The 17,832-nt window shown below is 41.6% G+C and overlaps 1 protein-coding gene across 7 annotated transcripts in view; it reads left to right on the top strand.

The window, feature by feature from the left end:
- Positions 1-17,832, top strand: part of TSNARE1 (t-SNARE domain containing 1) — a 490,264-nt gene that overhangs the window by 254,564 nt on the left and 217,868 nt on the right. For 6 of the 7 annotated variants that reach the window (XM_086741345.1, XM_086741338.1, XM_086741339.1 and 3 more), the window contains one exon: positions 1,170-1,337. In XM_086741345.1, the coding sequence (XP_086597471.1) occupies positions 1,170-1,337 (168 nt within the window). The remainder of the gene's footprint in view (positions 1-1,169; positions 1,338-17,832) is intronic. The other variant, XM_086741344.1, reaches the window with a different exon arrangement.

The raw sequence follows: 17,832 nt of genomic DNA, 5'->3' as shown, positions 1-17,832 counted from the left end.
AGCAAAGGCCTTTATTTCACAGGCACAACTCACTGGAAAGCCCCAGTGTTTGTGCTTCGGATAAGCCCAGATTCAGAGAACTGAACGTCCCCCTGAATTCCTACGCTTGTTTTCTCCTGCGCCTTTCAGGGACTTTAGGAAGATTCAGGTCCAGAATGTGCTGTGGTGACTGCCATTTCTGCTTTCAACTGCAGAGCATCAGAAGCAGTTGGATTGCTTTTTTATTGTGATTTTGATTGGGAGTCAAAGCCCAGATCAAGGCCAGTTTGAAGGACCATGTGCATTGTTTGAAGTTAAATAGTCGTGCAATTGTAAAATTGTAGAGTCTTCAGCAGTGCTTATGAATCTAGGACTTGAGCTCAACCTCCTGATTCTCCATACCAACCATGTGTCGGTTCATTCTCTGAGTCCAATCTAAACTGAACCTAACATCTTTATAGGCACAGAAGCTAAAGGTTGGGACGAGGAGAAGACCTTCTTAAACCTCTGCCCCTACCTGCAGTGTAGATGCAGCTGGATCATGAGCAGATACTTTCAATCTGGATCTGAATACAAGCAGAGCTCCCAAAGGCAGCATGAACCTCCAGCTACCTAGAAAGCGGTATCTGATGTGTCAGCAAAATCAAATCAACTCTATTGAGTGAACACCATGAAGCTGTGAGCGGCTCAAACTGATGACTATGCAGTCACATTGCAATAATGATTTCCCCTTTTTTTTTTAGCTGTATTTAGCTTATCTCATAAATAGACGAGATAGCATCGTTTGTTATGCTCAATGTTGCTAGTTGGATCATAAAGCCTTCCAGACAAATGCATAGGTTTTATGTCTGCCTGAGAAAGTACCGAATTCCAGAAGAATTTGCAGGAAAACCAGCAAGGTAAATGTCATTTTTCAGATGCACATAAATGTTTTGTTCAGTCAGAACTGTTGGAAAATTGAAGCTGGTTGCTGGGGCTCAAAAGTAGCTCAGGAGATATGGCTTCAGGTCCTAGTACTTAATTCCGATCTTGATATGTTTCCTCTCATGTAACTTACTCTTCTCCTCTGTACCTTTTTGGCGTTGTTCATATGGTCTATTGTATTACATTTTTGGTTTTGCTTTAGAAGGCTATGTAAAACTGAATAATATTCACACTTCCTTTGCTTTCTTTCCGTTCTCCCATCTCAGCAGAGCCGTAGGACCCCCTTCTCAGACCTACCTGATGATGAGAAGATCTTTAATGGGGGAGATGGCACGTGGCAGAACCAGAGCCAGGATCAAGCCTTGCTCTCAGAAATCACAGAAGAGGATCTTGAGGCCATCCGTCAGCGGGAAGAGGCCATTCAGCAGATTGAGGTCAGTAATCTTTTCCCATCATGGGCTTTCAGGTTGGAATTGCAGATTCCTTGTGTTGTGCATTGCTCAACATGATGGAGGAAATGCTGATTTACATGTCTGCCTGTACAGCATCGCTAAACATGGGAGAGAGCATCAAGTGTTTCCAAAAATGTAAATCAGTGTCAGGAGGAAGAATTAGAAATCCATGTGACCTGTAATGAAAATGACAAGAATTAATTAATGTTCAAGGGCTGACTTTTTTTTTTTTTTTGGTGAGTCTTCTATAACAAAGTTTGCAGTACAGTATTTTGAGCTTGGTTCTGCAGCAAAACAACTTTCTCTGTGCGTATAAACTTGAAACTGGAATTTGTCACAGACAGAAAATATTCAGCTTTATCGTTAGAGAGAATAATAGGTAGGTGAAAGGAAATAACTTGTTAACTTTTTCAAAGAATTCAATATTTTTGCTTTATCAAAGTATTTGGGTGTTCTTAATGCAGTTAAAAGAAGACGTACTATTTTTATTCTCTTTTTTTTTAGAAGTATTACAAATAAAATATTAAAAAAAGGAACAAAAAGAAGTCTGAATAAGTTAAACATCCCACATTTTTCTTTTTATACTTCTCTTTTTATGCTTTTGGGAAACTCTTGTTACTTAAGTTTAAGCCATAAATGAGTAAAACTTCATTTTAAATCTTCCTAATTTGTATGCTTTTACAGGCCTAAACTCAAGATGAACCAAAAAAAGAGGGCTTCAGTATAATCAGAACATTTAATTAAGGACTATGCTTTGTCCCTTAATTAGATTGAGCTAATTTTATCAGAATAGATTTTGGTTGTGGTATAGCAGGAATTGTGATTGAGTTAACAGTGCAAAAAGAGGGCAAACATCCTTGCGGTAGGCTGGTGCTTTGAGGCGTTGACCTCTGTTTGCAAACAGTGATATGATTCAACACTGTCAGTAAGAAATCTTGATAGTTTTATAGGAGTGAGTTGAGGTTAGTGTATGTCTAATTTCTGGTATGGTTTGCTGAATAGACATGATTGAGCTTTGTGGACTTGCATGCATTACTGCGGATGACATTGTTAAAGGATATTGTCACATTGAGTATACTTTGTCCGGAGGAGGGCCATGAAGATGATCAGAGGGCTGGAGCACCTCTCCTATGCGGACAGGCTGAGAGAGGTGGGGCTGTTCAGCCTGGAGAAGAGGAGGCTCAGGGGAGACCTTATAGTGGTCTTCCAGTGCCTAAAGGAGGCCTGCAAGAAAGATGGGGAGAGGCTGTTCAGTAGGGCCTGTTGTGACAGGATGAGGGGTGATGGTTTCAAAATAGACGGAGGTAGATTTAGATTAGATATTAGGAATTTTTTTTTTTTTTTACAGTGAGGGTGGTGGAACACTGGACCAGGTTGCCCAGAGAGGTGGTGGATGCTCCATCCCTGGAAACATTCAAGGCCAAGTTGGCCAGGGCTCTGAGCAACCTGATGTGGTTGGAGATGTCCCTGCTCCTTGCAGGGGGGTTGGACTAGATAAACTTTGAAGGTCCCTTCCAACTCTAGCCATTCTATGATTCTGTGATTCTTGGGTATAAATTGTCCTTTCATACTTGAGGAATCTCTTTGCATCCACCAGGACAAACTCTAGGGAACTTTGTTGCAAGAAAATGCGAGTTTTGGGATGTTCCGGCAGGTTGATATTCAAGAAGGATGGTAGCAAAGGTATTTCTGAAATGATGTTCTGAACACAAAGGTTATTTTTGTGATCCTTTGGTTTGAAATACAGTCACTGCCTTTTTCTTTCCATCTTTATGTTGTTCCCTGTCCTCCCCAGGAACAAAAAAAACCCCACATTTATTGTTTGCCTATTAGGCAGTGAAGAATGACAAACCCCAAGCCAGCCTCAAGCATACCAACTTTGAAAAATCAAGAGGTGCAGTCATGTCTCCTTACAGAGATCCTAATTTTGCTGGTTAAATCCCATTTCTGTGCCACAATCTGATATCTTTACATCGAGCCGCACTGGACCATGTGGCTATGGTGGGGAATTTAGGGTGAGTTAAGTGAATGCGATCCCAGCCCTACAAAATTTCTAAATAAATGTGATGCTCATGAATTGTGCAGGTTGCGTATCTATTGATTCGGTAGATCCTGTTTACCTTTCTGCTTAATAGGAATTTACCTCTGAATAATTTGTGCAGTTAACTTATTCAGCGTAAGCAGTTAATGTTGTTCAGCCTTTGCTTCCTAAGAATGTATGGACTTTCTTTTTACCTGTTTTTCCCCCATCTCCTGCATCCATTTTGCTTTGCCATGCTCATCCTGTAAGGAGGACTGCATTCCAGAAGGATTATTTGAAATGTAGCTCAAACATTTCTCCTCCAGAGGAAAATATTTAGGACCAGCAGTATTTTATTTAACATCTCTTTTGAAAGAAATATAATGAAAATGAAATTAATTTTTGGACTGCGTCGTACCTCTCCCCAGCTGTATTTGAATAAGCAGATGGTGCTTTTAAATCATTTTCACTGGGTTTTATTTTTCTGTTTGTTGACCCACATGAACATATTTCTTGTGAAAGGACTCGTCTTGCACATTAGAACTTCCTTGGTTTCATCAGAAGTTGTGGGTATACAAAGAAGGGAGCTCGTAGTCACTCTTACAACTTTTTTTCTGGTACGTTTTCAAAACCAGTAAGTAACCAAGAAGGTTAAAAGGAAACATTATTCCTAACTGTCAAACACAGCTAATAAAGTAAATTTATTGACAAATTGATGTATAGCATTTGTTCTCCTTTGCTCTTTGGGGACCAGAATGAAGAACAGAGCTGTGCAAAATATGTCTTATGCAAGTAGATTGGTCTTGCTGGGATTTTTACATTTCTGCTTATCTAGCACCAGAAATATGTAGATCTTAAGCAGCACAGAAGAGGTCACAAAGCATTGGTAGAACATCATATCTTCTGGGTCAGACTGATTAACACACAGCTTTGGAGAAGCTTATGGTGCTGGTACCAGTAATGGATCTTTTTTTTTTTTTTTAAGAGACATTTAATTTGCCCTTTTTGCAAGAACAGATATAAAACCATTTTCATTGCTAAAGAAATGAGGAAATAAATTCTCTTCCCAGCTTGTGTCCTGAAAAACAAATATAAAATTCTGCCCATAATAGACATCATCTTAATGTTCCAATGACTTTTTCCCACTTGTGTGTTTTCCACATCTCCAGAATCTCTTCAGAGGTTCAGGTTAATGGGACATTGTTCTCTGTCATGAACATCCCTTGAGGCACTTTTCAGTGTTCACAGTTTTCACCTGGAAAGATAACAGCCATGTCAAAAGTTCAGTTGACTGCTCATTTTATTTAAATGTGCTTCTTTCGCTATTACTTGCAGATTAAAAATAGAGAAGTCTGCAAAGGAGATGTCTCGCCAAAACCTTACATTTTGGATAAAGATCTTTATTGCTTGGAAATGTCAAAATCTGGTAGGACACAGCAGCCTTGACACAAGCGTTATTTCTTAAAATATTGCTTTGAACTGTTATATAAAACCTATTTTAACTTGAACTGTATTGGCAGTGAATAATAGATGCCATAACAACTTTATATATAGCACTGTAAAATGTGCCATCAGAAATACATGAGCTGAACTGTAATGTGCATTGTCAGTGCTCACTGCTGGCACAAGCTCTGTCATAGCAAATATATATAATTTAGTGTCCTGTGCCTTTCATTGGCACCTGTGGTCATGTGAAAAACAGAAGGACGTAAAACTTTGAGAACAAATGGATAACTGTTGAATAGGGAACTTCAGAATTTCATCTGGTGACTGGAAGGACCTACAAAAAAAGATGCTAAATTTTGATTCAGAAAGACTCCAGTGATCCTCCCCATGCAGACAGCTTCTCCAGAGGTGATGAGAAAGGAAGATGAGATGAACCCTTCTCAGACCCCAACATCATTTTGATGGAGTCACCACCAGGTTGTCCCACCTCCTCCACAACCTTCTTTTCTTTCTTGTAGTAGGCTCCCATCCCACTCCTGTGCTTCCCAGGCTGCTAACACAGCAGTGGGCATTCTCCTACTGCGAAGAGTGGGGAATAGCCCTTTTTCTCTCTGTCCCCACAGGAGGAGCTGCAGGAATAAGAGCTCAGTCTGTTGAGGTAGACAGCTACCCAGTTAGTCAGCTACCAAACCTGACACTACCAGGACTAACCACATCAATTATCAGAAGACCAGCAGATGCCAGTCAGTTTATACAGATAATTGCTGTTTCCAAATTACTTAGTGGTCAGGAAGTCAGCCATTCAGACCAAACTAATACAAGGTAAGTCTAGCTGAAAACCAGTTTAGTGATTAATTGCTACTGACTGGACAGATGTGGCAAACTGGAAACCGTCAGTTGCAGGTGCCTGTGCAGCCATGGAGAGTCTTCCATTGGAAGAGTGCTAAGGTGGCATTTGGAGAAATTTTTTCAATTGTCAAGTGCCATCAAGTCCTGATGTTAAGTCACTTACCTATAAAACAAGGCTGAAAGCATCATCCTACATCTTAGAGGGAACTGAGAGAACAAATTGTTTAACATGTTCCTTCCTAATTTCGGTCAGAAGACACAGTAAATAACAAGAAGGATCCCGCATGCTTCCTAGGGTATTTCCACTGGTTTCCATTTCTTTCTTTTTGTATTTATGCAGAACTCAGGCTTTAACTTGGCTGATGCGAGAAGGTAGGGCAATTTTCTCCAGTAATATATGCTTGTTAGAGCATGAGAGCCAATACTGTCTGATGATGCTTTGCTAACTTTTAGCGAGTGAGTATATGGTGAGAGTATCTCCATCCAGTTTCAAATCATCAGTTGGGGATATCCTGAAGAAAGCAAAACACGTCAACAGACATTCATTTTAGTTGATGCTTCTCTTGGCAAAAGAGAAGGAGTGTTGGATAGGCTGTGGCAACAGGTGTGAGGGAAATGCTTTTATTTTTAGGAAAGGTTGTTCCCTCTGGGTTGATGTAGAGAAATGTTGATGTTCATTCCCTATCTGTTTTGAAGAGAAGTGATAGATGCCAGCCTCCACGCCTGTCAGTCAAGCATTTGTAAGCAGACAGAAAATGAAATACAATAAAAATAAAATTAAAAAAAAGCCCCACAGAGTCTGTCAGACTGTGTTTGTTAGTTCAAACGTGTTCCTTGTTCACTCATTACTACGTATCATTTCTTGCTGAGGGGTGTTTTCGGTAAAATCTCTCACTGAGGCTAGCAGTTTAGGAAGTTTAATGCAAGCTATTTTATGTCTTTCATCAACTTCAATAGTCCAAGGGTTTGACTTATGAGGGCTCTGCCTGCCTCTTCACAGAGACTTTTCAACTCAGAGTAATATATAAATAACACGATAGCATGACAAGCACCGTAAGTGAAAGATCTGGTGCTGCCTGACTGTCAACCGGAACTTTTCACAGCACCATGGTGGAGCCTAATTACTGCGAGCAGCAGAGCTGCCTGTGAGGTTGACATGGCCATCATCTCTGGGACTCGGTATTGAGTCGTTCCCTCAAGAATCCACTCGAGTATTTTGGCCAGTCTAATTTAAAATGACCTGAGCTGTAGGACTGCCACGATTTATTTCAGGAGACTATTTCACGGTCCAGCAGACTTCAGTGTTGATGAAATGCTTCCTTCTGTTCTTGCTAAAGATTCCTTTCTCATTCTCAGCTCTTTGCACCTAGTCAAACCCTACTGGACCCTGCAAATAATTCTTCTTCCCCTTTGGCTTTTAAACTGCTCAAACACTAACAGTTGTCTTCCTCTTCACAAGTCAGCTTCCCTTGCTTTTCAATCACTTCAGTGCTCTTTTCTCAATTATTTCCCATTTGTTAGTTCCTTTTTCCTGTAGCAGCAGACTGTACATAGGATCTTGGTGGTGTAACAAAGCTGAACAGAAGAAATGTGTAAAAATCCTCATGGATCCAATTCAGAGGTTAGAAATGCTGATGAAAAAAAAATTCTGGATAATTTCTACACTAGCAAATTAAACAGTACCAAGGACACTAGAACTGACTCATTACATTCCTAAATTGTTAGAGCATATTGTGCCACGCTTTTGACCTAGATTAGCCAGTGCTTGCCCAAATATTGACACAATTTTAGAGTTTAATGTGATCTCCATAAGCAGTTTCGATGCAGCCACCCTGTTCAGAGGGTAAGGGAACTTAATGATGTGGATGCAATGAAGCACATACCTGCAGTTTTGGTGCCTGAGGAAAGGCATCTCCCGTGTCCTTGTACAGCTGCAACTTGATTGATTTGATGATTTGATCATAAAAATTTCCTTTAGTCTTCACTCACATTTAGGGAAGAGGAGGAATAAGGTGAATTAAGGATGAATTCTGTGGAAAACTGTGCAAGCCTGAGGGCAAAATAAAGGATATGTGAAAATAACAGCTGGCCTCTTTGAAAATGTGGAGAAGCCTTAGCAAATATTGAGAACAAAAAGCAGTCTATCCCAGCAGACTCATGCAGTGATCATTTTCATTGCATATTGATTTGCTCATGTCTTCTCTCTCTGTCCTCTTGTGGCCTCCGCAACTTATGCATTGCTCCAAACCGCAATTACTTGTCTTTACATCAAAACCCTTCACAGGCAATCTCCACATCCTTAGCATGTTGCCTTCAAGCTGCCAGTGTCATGCCAGTCAGCACTGAAAAGTTTTGTTAATTACAGTTTCAGTGTCCAGTGACCAGTGCTTCGATGTTTTCAGTGTCATTTTGACTCACTCCCTGTTTCACTCCGGATAATGCTCTCTCAAGCATCCTCATTGAACATGTGCTAGTTAACTTCCAGGCTTCTTTGTGGAGCAAGTCTGCTTAAGGTGTGTCTATTCAAATGTTTTGTCTTCTATGAGAAATGCAGTTTTAGAATCACAGAATAGAATCATAGGATCATTTAGGTTGGAAAAGACCCTTAAGGTCGTTGACTCCAACCATTAACCTAACATTACCAAGTCCATCACTAAACCATGTCCCTAAGCACCTTTGAAATACCTCCAGGGATGACGACTCAACCATTTTCTTGGGTAGCCAGTTCCAGTGCTTGATAACCTTTCTGGTGAAAAAAATGTTCCTAATATCCAATCTAAATCTCCCCTGCTGCAACTTGAGGCTATTTCCTCTCATCCTATCACTTGTTACTTCAGGGACAAGACAAACACTCACTTCACTACAGCCTCCTTTCAGGTAGGTGTAGAGAGCGATCAGGTCGCCTCTGAGCCTCCTTTTCTTCAGACTAAACAACCCCAGTTCCCTCAGCTGCTCTTCGTAAGACTTGTGCTCTGGATCCTTCACCAGCTTCGTTGCCCTTCTCTGGACATGCTCCAGCACCTCAATGTCTTTCTTGTAGTGAGGGGCCCAAAACTGAACACAGTATTCAAGGTGCAGCTCACCAGTGCTGAGTACAAGGGGACAATCACTTCCCCAGTCCTGCTGGCCACATTATTTCTGTTACAAGCCAGGATGCTATTGGCTTTCTTGGCCACCTGAGTACATTCCCTGGCTCATATTTTGGTGCGAAGCACTCAGTTGTCCTTATATCTTGTGTTTTACTTCACTTCTCAGGGCACCCTCAGAGCTCGCAAACTAAATTCAGCCCATGGAGTGTGACAACTCAGTAACAACCTGGAGAATGGTGTAGATGGCAGTTGCATGCTACAATAGAAAACACAAAAACCACATGCACTCACAGAGAGTTTTTTCTGTATTTCCTCTTTCCATTCCCACTTTTTATTAAATTCTACTGTTACAAGTATATTGATATACATCCATCTGGCCCATAAACCCGATACATCCAGACACAGAGTCAAGAGATGAAATATCACCAGGTAATACATTGTGAAAATTCTCTCATCATCTCCTTTCTGCTCACACATCATTTTTGCTGGGAGTACTTGCAAAATTCCAAACTTTTTCTTATTGTCTGTCTAGAACTGTATTTCTTCCTCTCCTCACAGAAATGATCAGAGCTTGTGTATTTTTTGAGTCAGTATTTCACTGGGGATATATGTTTGACCTAGGATCTCATTTTGCAAGAAAGAGAGGATTCACAAATACATAACATTTATTTTTAGCCCTAGATATTTCTTATGTCTCAAGTGTAACCTTATGACAATACAGTTTGTGGTGAAGTGCTTTTAACTAAATTGGAGGGGTTTCCACTGTGTGCTAGAGATAATTTTAATTTTCTAACTTAGATTCCCAGTGCCTTATCCAAAGACTATTAGTGTCAGAGAGTCTTGCCCTAAACCCTTTTCTTCGTGCACTCTTCCTTTCGATGAGTTTGCATGAAGGAGCTAGCAATGAAAACCTTGATTCAGCAAATCACTTACATATATCTTAAGAGCTCTGCTGAATAGGATGGACTTTAGCACCTACTAAAAGTGAAGTATTTCCTCTACAGAAGGAGAAAATACTGCTGACACACATTATTTGCCAATAATCAGAATTTTAGGCAGACACATCTGCATATAGATATCCACAGAAATTGATCTGAGTTAGGCTCGTATATTGACTGTCAGTGTACTTTGATAAGGTAGAGAGCTAGGGTGAGATCTCTAGTGCTTGTGATGAAATAGTGTTTAGCTTCTGCAAATCCTCTTGCTTAACTGTTAATATTTCCTTTGTTAAAAATATGTGTTACTTTCCTCCTCCATTTACTGCACTTTTGCCTATTTTTCTGTTGTCAGATGACGACTGTCTCAATAAAGGTAATATCTCGCTCCTATTTCTGTTAGCACAAACAGTACAAACATCATATGCCTCATCGATACAGCTATTTTTGTGGATGCGATTAGTTGCCCCAGAGGGGAATTACCACTCTCACCTATTACTTGGATTAGAGCAGTTCACTCTCTGGTTCTCTGGTGCTAATTAATAACAATGTAGATCAATAGCCCATCAACTAGCCAAGATCCCCTAGAGTGCTCTTAAGAGCTGTTCATACAGATTTAACTTCTTACCTTCCTGGACTGAGTGTTGTGCTTTCTTTTTTTTTAATTTCTTTTTGGTAGGGAAATTAAAATTTTCCCCAGTCCAGATGGAGAGAATACAAACAGGTTATTCTTATGTCATGAAGAGATAAAAGCTCGTGTGTCGAAGCCCTGGAGCATCTCATTGAGACCTCACTGGTTGGAGAGGGAGTCAGCCCTTGCTGAACAGATCAGGAGAGGGGAGGGTGAACCAAGTGTAAAGAAAAGACCCTATAGAGATGATCAGGGAAGAGACCACAGTGATTGAAATCACATTTCACTACATAACCAGTTCATGTTCCTTCCTATTCACTAGAAGGTGCCTGGTTCTTTATAAATTAGCCTTGACAGTTATATTCTCACATATCCTCACAGAAAAGAAGCTGACAATCACAGACAATGTTAACGATATTAACAATGGATGTCAAATTTTAGAGGCTGGTGCCAAAGGTGGTATTCGTTTATGCCCTCTGCACTGTGCAGGCTCATCCCCTTCAGATATTCTTTAATACTTTTAATTGCTCATTTGTAAATTATAGAACTGTATTTCTCCACCACTCTGTCCAGCATGTCTCCTCTGGTTGTAATTTCCTTTCCTGCTTTGAAGTCTCCTGTTCCCTTTTGTACTAAGGCTACCAGACAGCACACTTGAGGCAGAAGGACTGTTAAGACTCACCTAGGTGCTGTAGAGAAATGCAAATTTTAATGTAAATATTTTAATGTGATTTTTTTCCAAGGCAAATTTTTAGCTAGACCACTGAGCAACCTGATCTGACCTCATAGTTGGTCCTGCTGTGAGTGAGAGGCTGGACTAGGGCTCTCTGGTGGCTCCTTCAAACCTGAATTGTCCTGTGATCCTGTGATCCCATTATCTCTCCATCTCCTCTGACTGCACCACTGAGGGCTACCAGAAGTTCACGTGTTAATCTTGCTTCGATCTAAAGCCAAGCCATCTCTATTTTCCTGCCTATGTGAGGTCCCAAGTCATTCTCGTTCTCCCTCCTCTTCCATTTATTGCCACTGGAGGCAGAGGTTTATGCTTTTCTTACCCTTTCGCACCACATTTGTCATTTATTTGGGAGAATAGTTAGGATATTATGATGTCAGCATCTTTTTCTCCATCAGGTGTATGGATAGAAGTCAGCAAAGTCTGGTCTGTGGGACAACATCCGTGCCTGTGTCTGCAACTCCCCGGAACAGAGTCCTCTGAGGTGGCCCTGTGCCCAGTGGGTCTGCGTCCCATTGACGGAGTTACTCTGTGGACATCACGTGGACAACGTGTCCATATGCAGTGGCTGGTCCTGAGTCTGCACTGATGTGTTTGCTATGAGTGTGTATAAAAATGTTGATTTTACGAGTAGTTGTTGGAGCCGCCCTGCGCTGGTCATGCAAACAGAGCTGTTTGGTCTATAGGTCATTAAAGAAATATCTAAAAATGTGGCTACAGAGAGAAAATAGTGGGTGCCCCACGTTGGAATTCACCTGACCAGATGCAGATATCCTAAAGGGCAGGTATTTCTGCATAAACTGTTGCTTAGGGTCTGTTTATAGTTAAAGGAGAGAAATAGGGATTAGAGATGAATAGAAATAGGGTTAGATTAGTCTCTGCAAATGTCCTGAATGCAAAACCAGAAGTTGTTTTTTTTCTGAGCTGATGTTTATTTATTGCAGATCTCTGTGTACTTCCAAAGGACACTGAAACACTTGGTCACATTGTCCTTCTTCCCTAAAGTGTTATCTGTATTCTTTACACATTTTTGCCCCTTTTGCCAACTCTTAGTTGTAAGGACCTCTGTGCCTCTTGTGCAACCTTCTTCCCCATGGTCCTGCAAGCAGCATCTCTTGTGAGTCCTTCACAAACCAGCATGAACTTGCTCTATCTGTACTCCCAGCTGGCATGAAATCATTATTCTACACAGCAAGCTCACCAGAAGCCACCATTGGCAGCACGAATCCTTACTAAGGGAAGAAATACATTAACCAAGATTCAACAGAGTCCTAATATGGTGCTACCACTATCGAACTTGGTGGATTAGCCCAAATAGATGCATCCTTTTTCAGAACTTCTTTGAGCACCTTTTTTTTCCTGAGCACTATTCCTTTTTGAGGAACAGATCCCAACAGCGTATGTTGGAATTATTGCTTTCCTACCATGTTTATTAATTCATTAGTCAAATAGAGAAAAGAAGCAAAGAATGAGCAGCATAGAAGTTGTCTGAGAAATCTGAATAAGTCAACATGACACAAAAACATTTCTAGTGCTCAGTAGAGTGTTGCTAGTCTCCTAAAACTTGTAGGAGCACGTCTCAGTCTGAAATATTGAACCTCAAACACCAAAACACAATAGTTTTAAAATATTCCTTCCTTCCTGGGAATATGGTAACCATACAAGAACCTGGGTCGATGCAGTGTCCTCCTCTCTGTATTTCCAATACATATTGGAAGTTCATTATGAGCAAAGGAGGGAATTATTTTGATGCAGGGAGTTTAAGCACTTACCACCAGGGTCACATTTTCAGAAGAATTCAGATCTGTCTTCTCAGTGGAATGTAGATGTGGTGGGGTCAAGCATGTCGTGAAGATTTACTTGCTTTATTTAAGAAGGAAACTGGAAACTAATAATAGAATCATAGAATGGTTTGGGTTGGAAGGGACCTTCAAAGGCCATCCAGTCCAACCCTCCTGCAAGGACCAGGGATGTCTCCAACCAAATCAGGTTGCTCACAGCCCCGGCCAACCTGGCCTTGAACATTTCCAGGGATGGGGCATCCACCACCTCTCTGGGCAATGTGTTCCAGTGTTCTACCACCCTCATTGTAAAAAATGTGTTCCTAATGTCTAGTCTGAATCTACCTCCATATATTTTTAAAACCATTGCCCCTCGTCCTGTCACAACAGGCCCTGCTAAAGAATTTTTCCCTGTCTTTCCTATAGGCCCCCTTTAGGTACTGGAAGACCACTGTCAGGTCTCCCCTGAGCCTCCTCTTCTCCAGGCTGAACAGCCCCAGCTCTCTCAGCCTGTCCTCATAGGAGAGGTCCTCCAGCCTTCTGATCATCTTCGTGGCCCTCCTCTGGCCTTGCTCCAACTAATTCTTGAAAAGTGCATTTGCTTATATAGGCATCAAAAATCCACATTTTTTTAATATGTGGCCTCTCGCTGATATAAAGAACAGAGTTGAATGATCTTCTAATTTAAGAGTGAAGGATCACTGTTGAAGGATGAGAGATGGAAGGGCTTTGGGCCAAAGATCAAAACAAATCCAGTCTGTTTTTTTGTAATGTTACTCTCAACATCTTCTACTGAGCTATCAGGGACTATCACTATAAGCATTCTTATGAATGTCTAAGGCTTCCTTCTTTCCATGTACCTGTACCAGGCAGTGCTGCTACAGCAATAAACATCTGTTTTCCTTTAACTCTGCCTTTGGTGCTGGTGATTTTTGGAGCAAAAGTCCCTGAATCCTATCTTTCCTTGTCAGTTCCTGCCCACACAGCACACGAGGGATGGAAGATGCTGCAGATTTCTTACCGTGCCCCTATCCACATTTCACAGCTGGGGAAACTGAGACGTTATGGATTGTTTCTCTGGCAGTAGAGCTCCATAGAAATGTAAATGCCTTGTCTAAGACCCAGGAAAGAGTCAGTATCAGTGCCAGGATTAAAATGCTGCTTGTTCTGTATTTCCGCACCGAATTCCCTTCAGAGCGTGCTGCGATGAGAGATCCAAATACAAGATCTAACGTATTTAGCTTTTAATTTTTCTCCCCTTATTTGAATCGCTAGGCAGATGGAATGTGCTCCTGTTCACAAAACACACTGTCATCTATCCAGCTTGGATGAAGCTCAAAGTAAATGCTAATCATCATTTGTAACTGAAGGCAGATCTACCCTACAGGGGGAGCTTGCTGTGCTGTGAAGTTTCGCCCATGATATCATGACTTTATCAAGAGAAGCTAAATAGCGGCCTGTCTCTCTGAGGGCACATAGCAGATTGCACTGTCAAAGAGAGAGATAACTTCTTACTCTCTGAAAAATCTCGAGATATGAAGATGAGGCTATAGGAGGGAGGGCAGGGAGGAAAAGAGCTGCTCCGATACTTGCACACGTAAAACACACCTGGGGGGTAATTTACAGGGGTGTTGGCTATGTCAGACAGCGTGATGTTAAGCTCTTAAGAAATGAGTGATCTCTTGAGTGGCCTGGGACTGACAGACAGATGTCCATGGGGCATGTGGGTACAGTGATCAGAGCTGAGTGCGGGACACTTCGATTAGCATATGCTGATTTTATGAATGGTGGTTTGCTGCTGGCTGCATTCACAAAAGACATCTCTGCTCAAAGCACTTCTACGTACAGGGGCATCTTGCTCCTGTCAAGGTTCTTGGCGAACACCCTTATCCCCTGGAAAGGATGGGAGCCCAGATATCTTGGCAAAGATGAGTAGGAAAAACGTTAAATCTCATACAGTGCTGAGAGCTCCTGCACTCTCTTTAGGAAGAAGACTGCTGCTTTCTCATGTAAGAAAAAACTCACCTTAATGTGTGAGACAAGTTTTTGAGGGAAGCAGTTACTGTCTTTTTGCCTGTCTAGTTTTAGAGATTGGCCCTAAATTCAGAAGTTTTGAGAAATTGTGAACCTTTTCAGCTTCTCTGAACTCTGTGTTGACCAGGTTTCTAGTGAACCAGAGTGCCTTCAAAAAGCTTCAATTTGTCATATTTGGAATTAATTCCATGGCTCTGTCTTAGCCAAGAAATTGACTGTACCCAATCATTGCAGCAGAAGAGGGTTGCACAAAGTAACCCATATTCTCTCCCCATTGCCCAAAACATACACAACAACTGCTCCTGAAGAGTCTCCATCCCTGGGGTTTTCAGGGATTTGGTTCTTTCTTGAAAAACTCAGATGAGAAAAGTGCCTCTTTGTTCTTGGTATTATTGGCGTGAGATGGGGGCAGTGGGGAGTGATATTGAAGGGAGATTGGGAGGCCAAGAAGGAGGCAAAGTGAAGAACGTGTAGATCGACAATGATTCAGCAGAATGTCATATGTAGTCTCATTTTAACAACCCCTGTAAACATACAGCCATGCAAATTTCAGCTCCTCAGCCTGATTTGATTAGCAAGTGCTACCAATAGCCAGGACCCAAAAGGCTGAGTGCCTGTATTTGGGTTTATCCTTTAAAATAGCCCTAAGGATGAACTCTCTGGAGCATTTCAGTTGTCACAGAAGGTGCTTCTCTCCTTCCTCTTTGTTCCTTGCTAACTGCAGATGAACAATAAAAAGAGGGGAAAAAAGTTACAAGCAACTCTGGTGACTTCTCTGCCTCTCTGATTTCAGCTCATGCTTATAAATACCAGTCTCAGTGTTGTGATGCAGGATATTTTGGGATTAAGTCCTCCCACCCTAGATGTAGCCAGAGGAAATAAAAGGAAATCCTGCATCTTTGCACCTTGATGCTGATTGCTTAAGAGGGAGTCATCTCCTACTGAGATCTGACAGGGGTAAGCTGTTGTTCTTTCCTCTTTTGTTCTTTCTCATTTATATCACTGTGAAGGGCTAAGGAAGGTGACTTCAGGTGTTGCTATTAGAAAGTCAAATTGTGAAAATAAAGCATTAAAAATAAATGCCACAGTGGAATTGCTGAGCCAGAGCTTTAAATGCAAACAGGGAACTAGCTGTGCATTTCTCTACCAGTCACCTGTCTCCTGATCTATGGATTAAGGACTCTGCGTCTTTTAGTCTTGAGTCTTCCCATTTAACTCCAGGTGCTGCTGAGTGTCACAACTTTTTACAACTCACCTATTAGATTTAGAGGAACTTCCTTCCTTTTATTTGGACCACAGCAGAAAGATTATTACTTCTTCTGAGATGTCACCTCATAGGAAAGAGACCCAAGGAGACTCTTTCGTAAATCAGTGGGGTTTAAATGTAGGTAGTCTTCTCCCAAACATGCTCTAGGAATTTGGTGAGTGAGCTAATTTGCTTATAGGATAGATCCCCAGGTGCTGAAAATTTGTATAGAACAACTGACTTCCATGCTGATTTCTATGAGCTGTAAATGAACTGGTGTCTCATTTTGAATGACTTTCAAACACTTCCAAAGAAAAGCATGAACAGCATTTCTTCCATGCACATCTTTCCTTTCCCCTGGGTGTTTTTGAAGAAGCACAAGGTGTTTTACAACCACACTCAAACAGATCCTGCCACGCTAGAGCATTTTTTAGCATCTTTCTCTCCTTGTCCCTCCCGCAAGGTACAACGTTGTCGCCCTATATCAGAGTGCAGCCACACTGCACAACTCCCTGTTGTCCCAGTCACACGTCTGTGACACTGGTACTTTGCCCTGGCCCTTTGCTGGAGAAGGAAAAGCAGTCAGATGGATTGTCTTTCTGGCTCCATCTTGCTGTGTGCTGCTGGGGTGGGGAAGGCTTCATGGGATCACTGTCCTGGCAGAGGGCAATCCAAAAGGATTTGAGGGCTGAAGTTGTGCAACACAGAGGAGGTCTGGGTCAGACTGAGGGATAAGTTGGCTATCTCCAATATCATGCTAGCATCATCATGTCCTAACTGAGGACAGTGCCACATTATGCATTTTTAAAGTTTTGATGACTCCAGGGTGCCAGTGCATCCCCATGAGAAACATGCAGTTATTGTACCACGGTCAAATCTACTTGTGTCTGAACTTTTTCTTTTCTTTTCTCTTTTCTTTTCTTTTCTTTTCTTTTCTTCTCTTTTCTTCTCTTTTCTTTTCTTTTCTTTTCTTTTCTTTTCTTTTCTTTTCTTTTCTTTTCTTTTCTTTTCTTTTCTTTTCTTTTCTTTTCTTTTCTTTTCTTTTCTTTTCTTTTCTTTTTTTCTCCATCCCTCCATTCCCCCTGAAACAGCAGTATAAATTCATTTTACAGTACCCTGTGTGGACTGGTGAGGTTTGGGTTAAACGCTCTTATATTAATACCTCTCACTAATCTTTTTCTCCCACTGTCTGTGGAGTTAGAGCATCTATTGTTGTGTGCCATCAAAAAGACTGCCACAATAGCTCTGGAAGAGCCGTGAGAAGCCAGCGCTCTGTTTCACAGGTGATTTTTCTCTGTGGGTGTCAGGACGGCACGGTGTTGTGGAAGGTTGAGCCGAGGGGGTGGCTGAGCAGATGGCTTTGTACTGCAGGCTCTCTGATGCTTGGTGACCTTCAAACAAGGTGAGGCAGGACCCCGTCCTCTGAGATCCAGGGACAAGAGTGCCACTGAAGTGCCACCTGCCTCTGCCACATTGTCCCCGTCTACAACAACGGCGCTGGCGCTCACTGGTGATATTGCATTAGCACAGAGATAAATGAATCCGTTCCTTCTAAGCGAGGCTGGAGCTGGTAAGTGGTGCCAGGCTAGCAACTTTGTGTTATTTATTGCCCGGTTCATTGTTCCTCCTAATATCTTGTTTGCTATTTTGGAAAGCATCAATGCATTAAGCAGCAGTTTTCCTCAGGCTGCTTGAGTCCGTCTGCTGAACTCG

This window comes from Chlamydotis macqueenii, chromosome 2, assembly GCF_036417535.1.
Source record: "Chlamydotis macqueenii isolate bChlMac1 chromosome 2, bChlMac1.mat, whole genome shotgun sequence".
NCBI lineage: Eukaryota > Metazoa > Chordata > Aves > Otidiformes > Otididae > Chlamydotis > Chlamydotis macqueenii.
The sequence above is the reverse complement of the archived record's forward strand: the minus strand, read 5'-3'. Positions and strand labels throughout refer to the sequence as shown.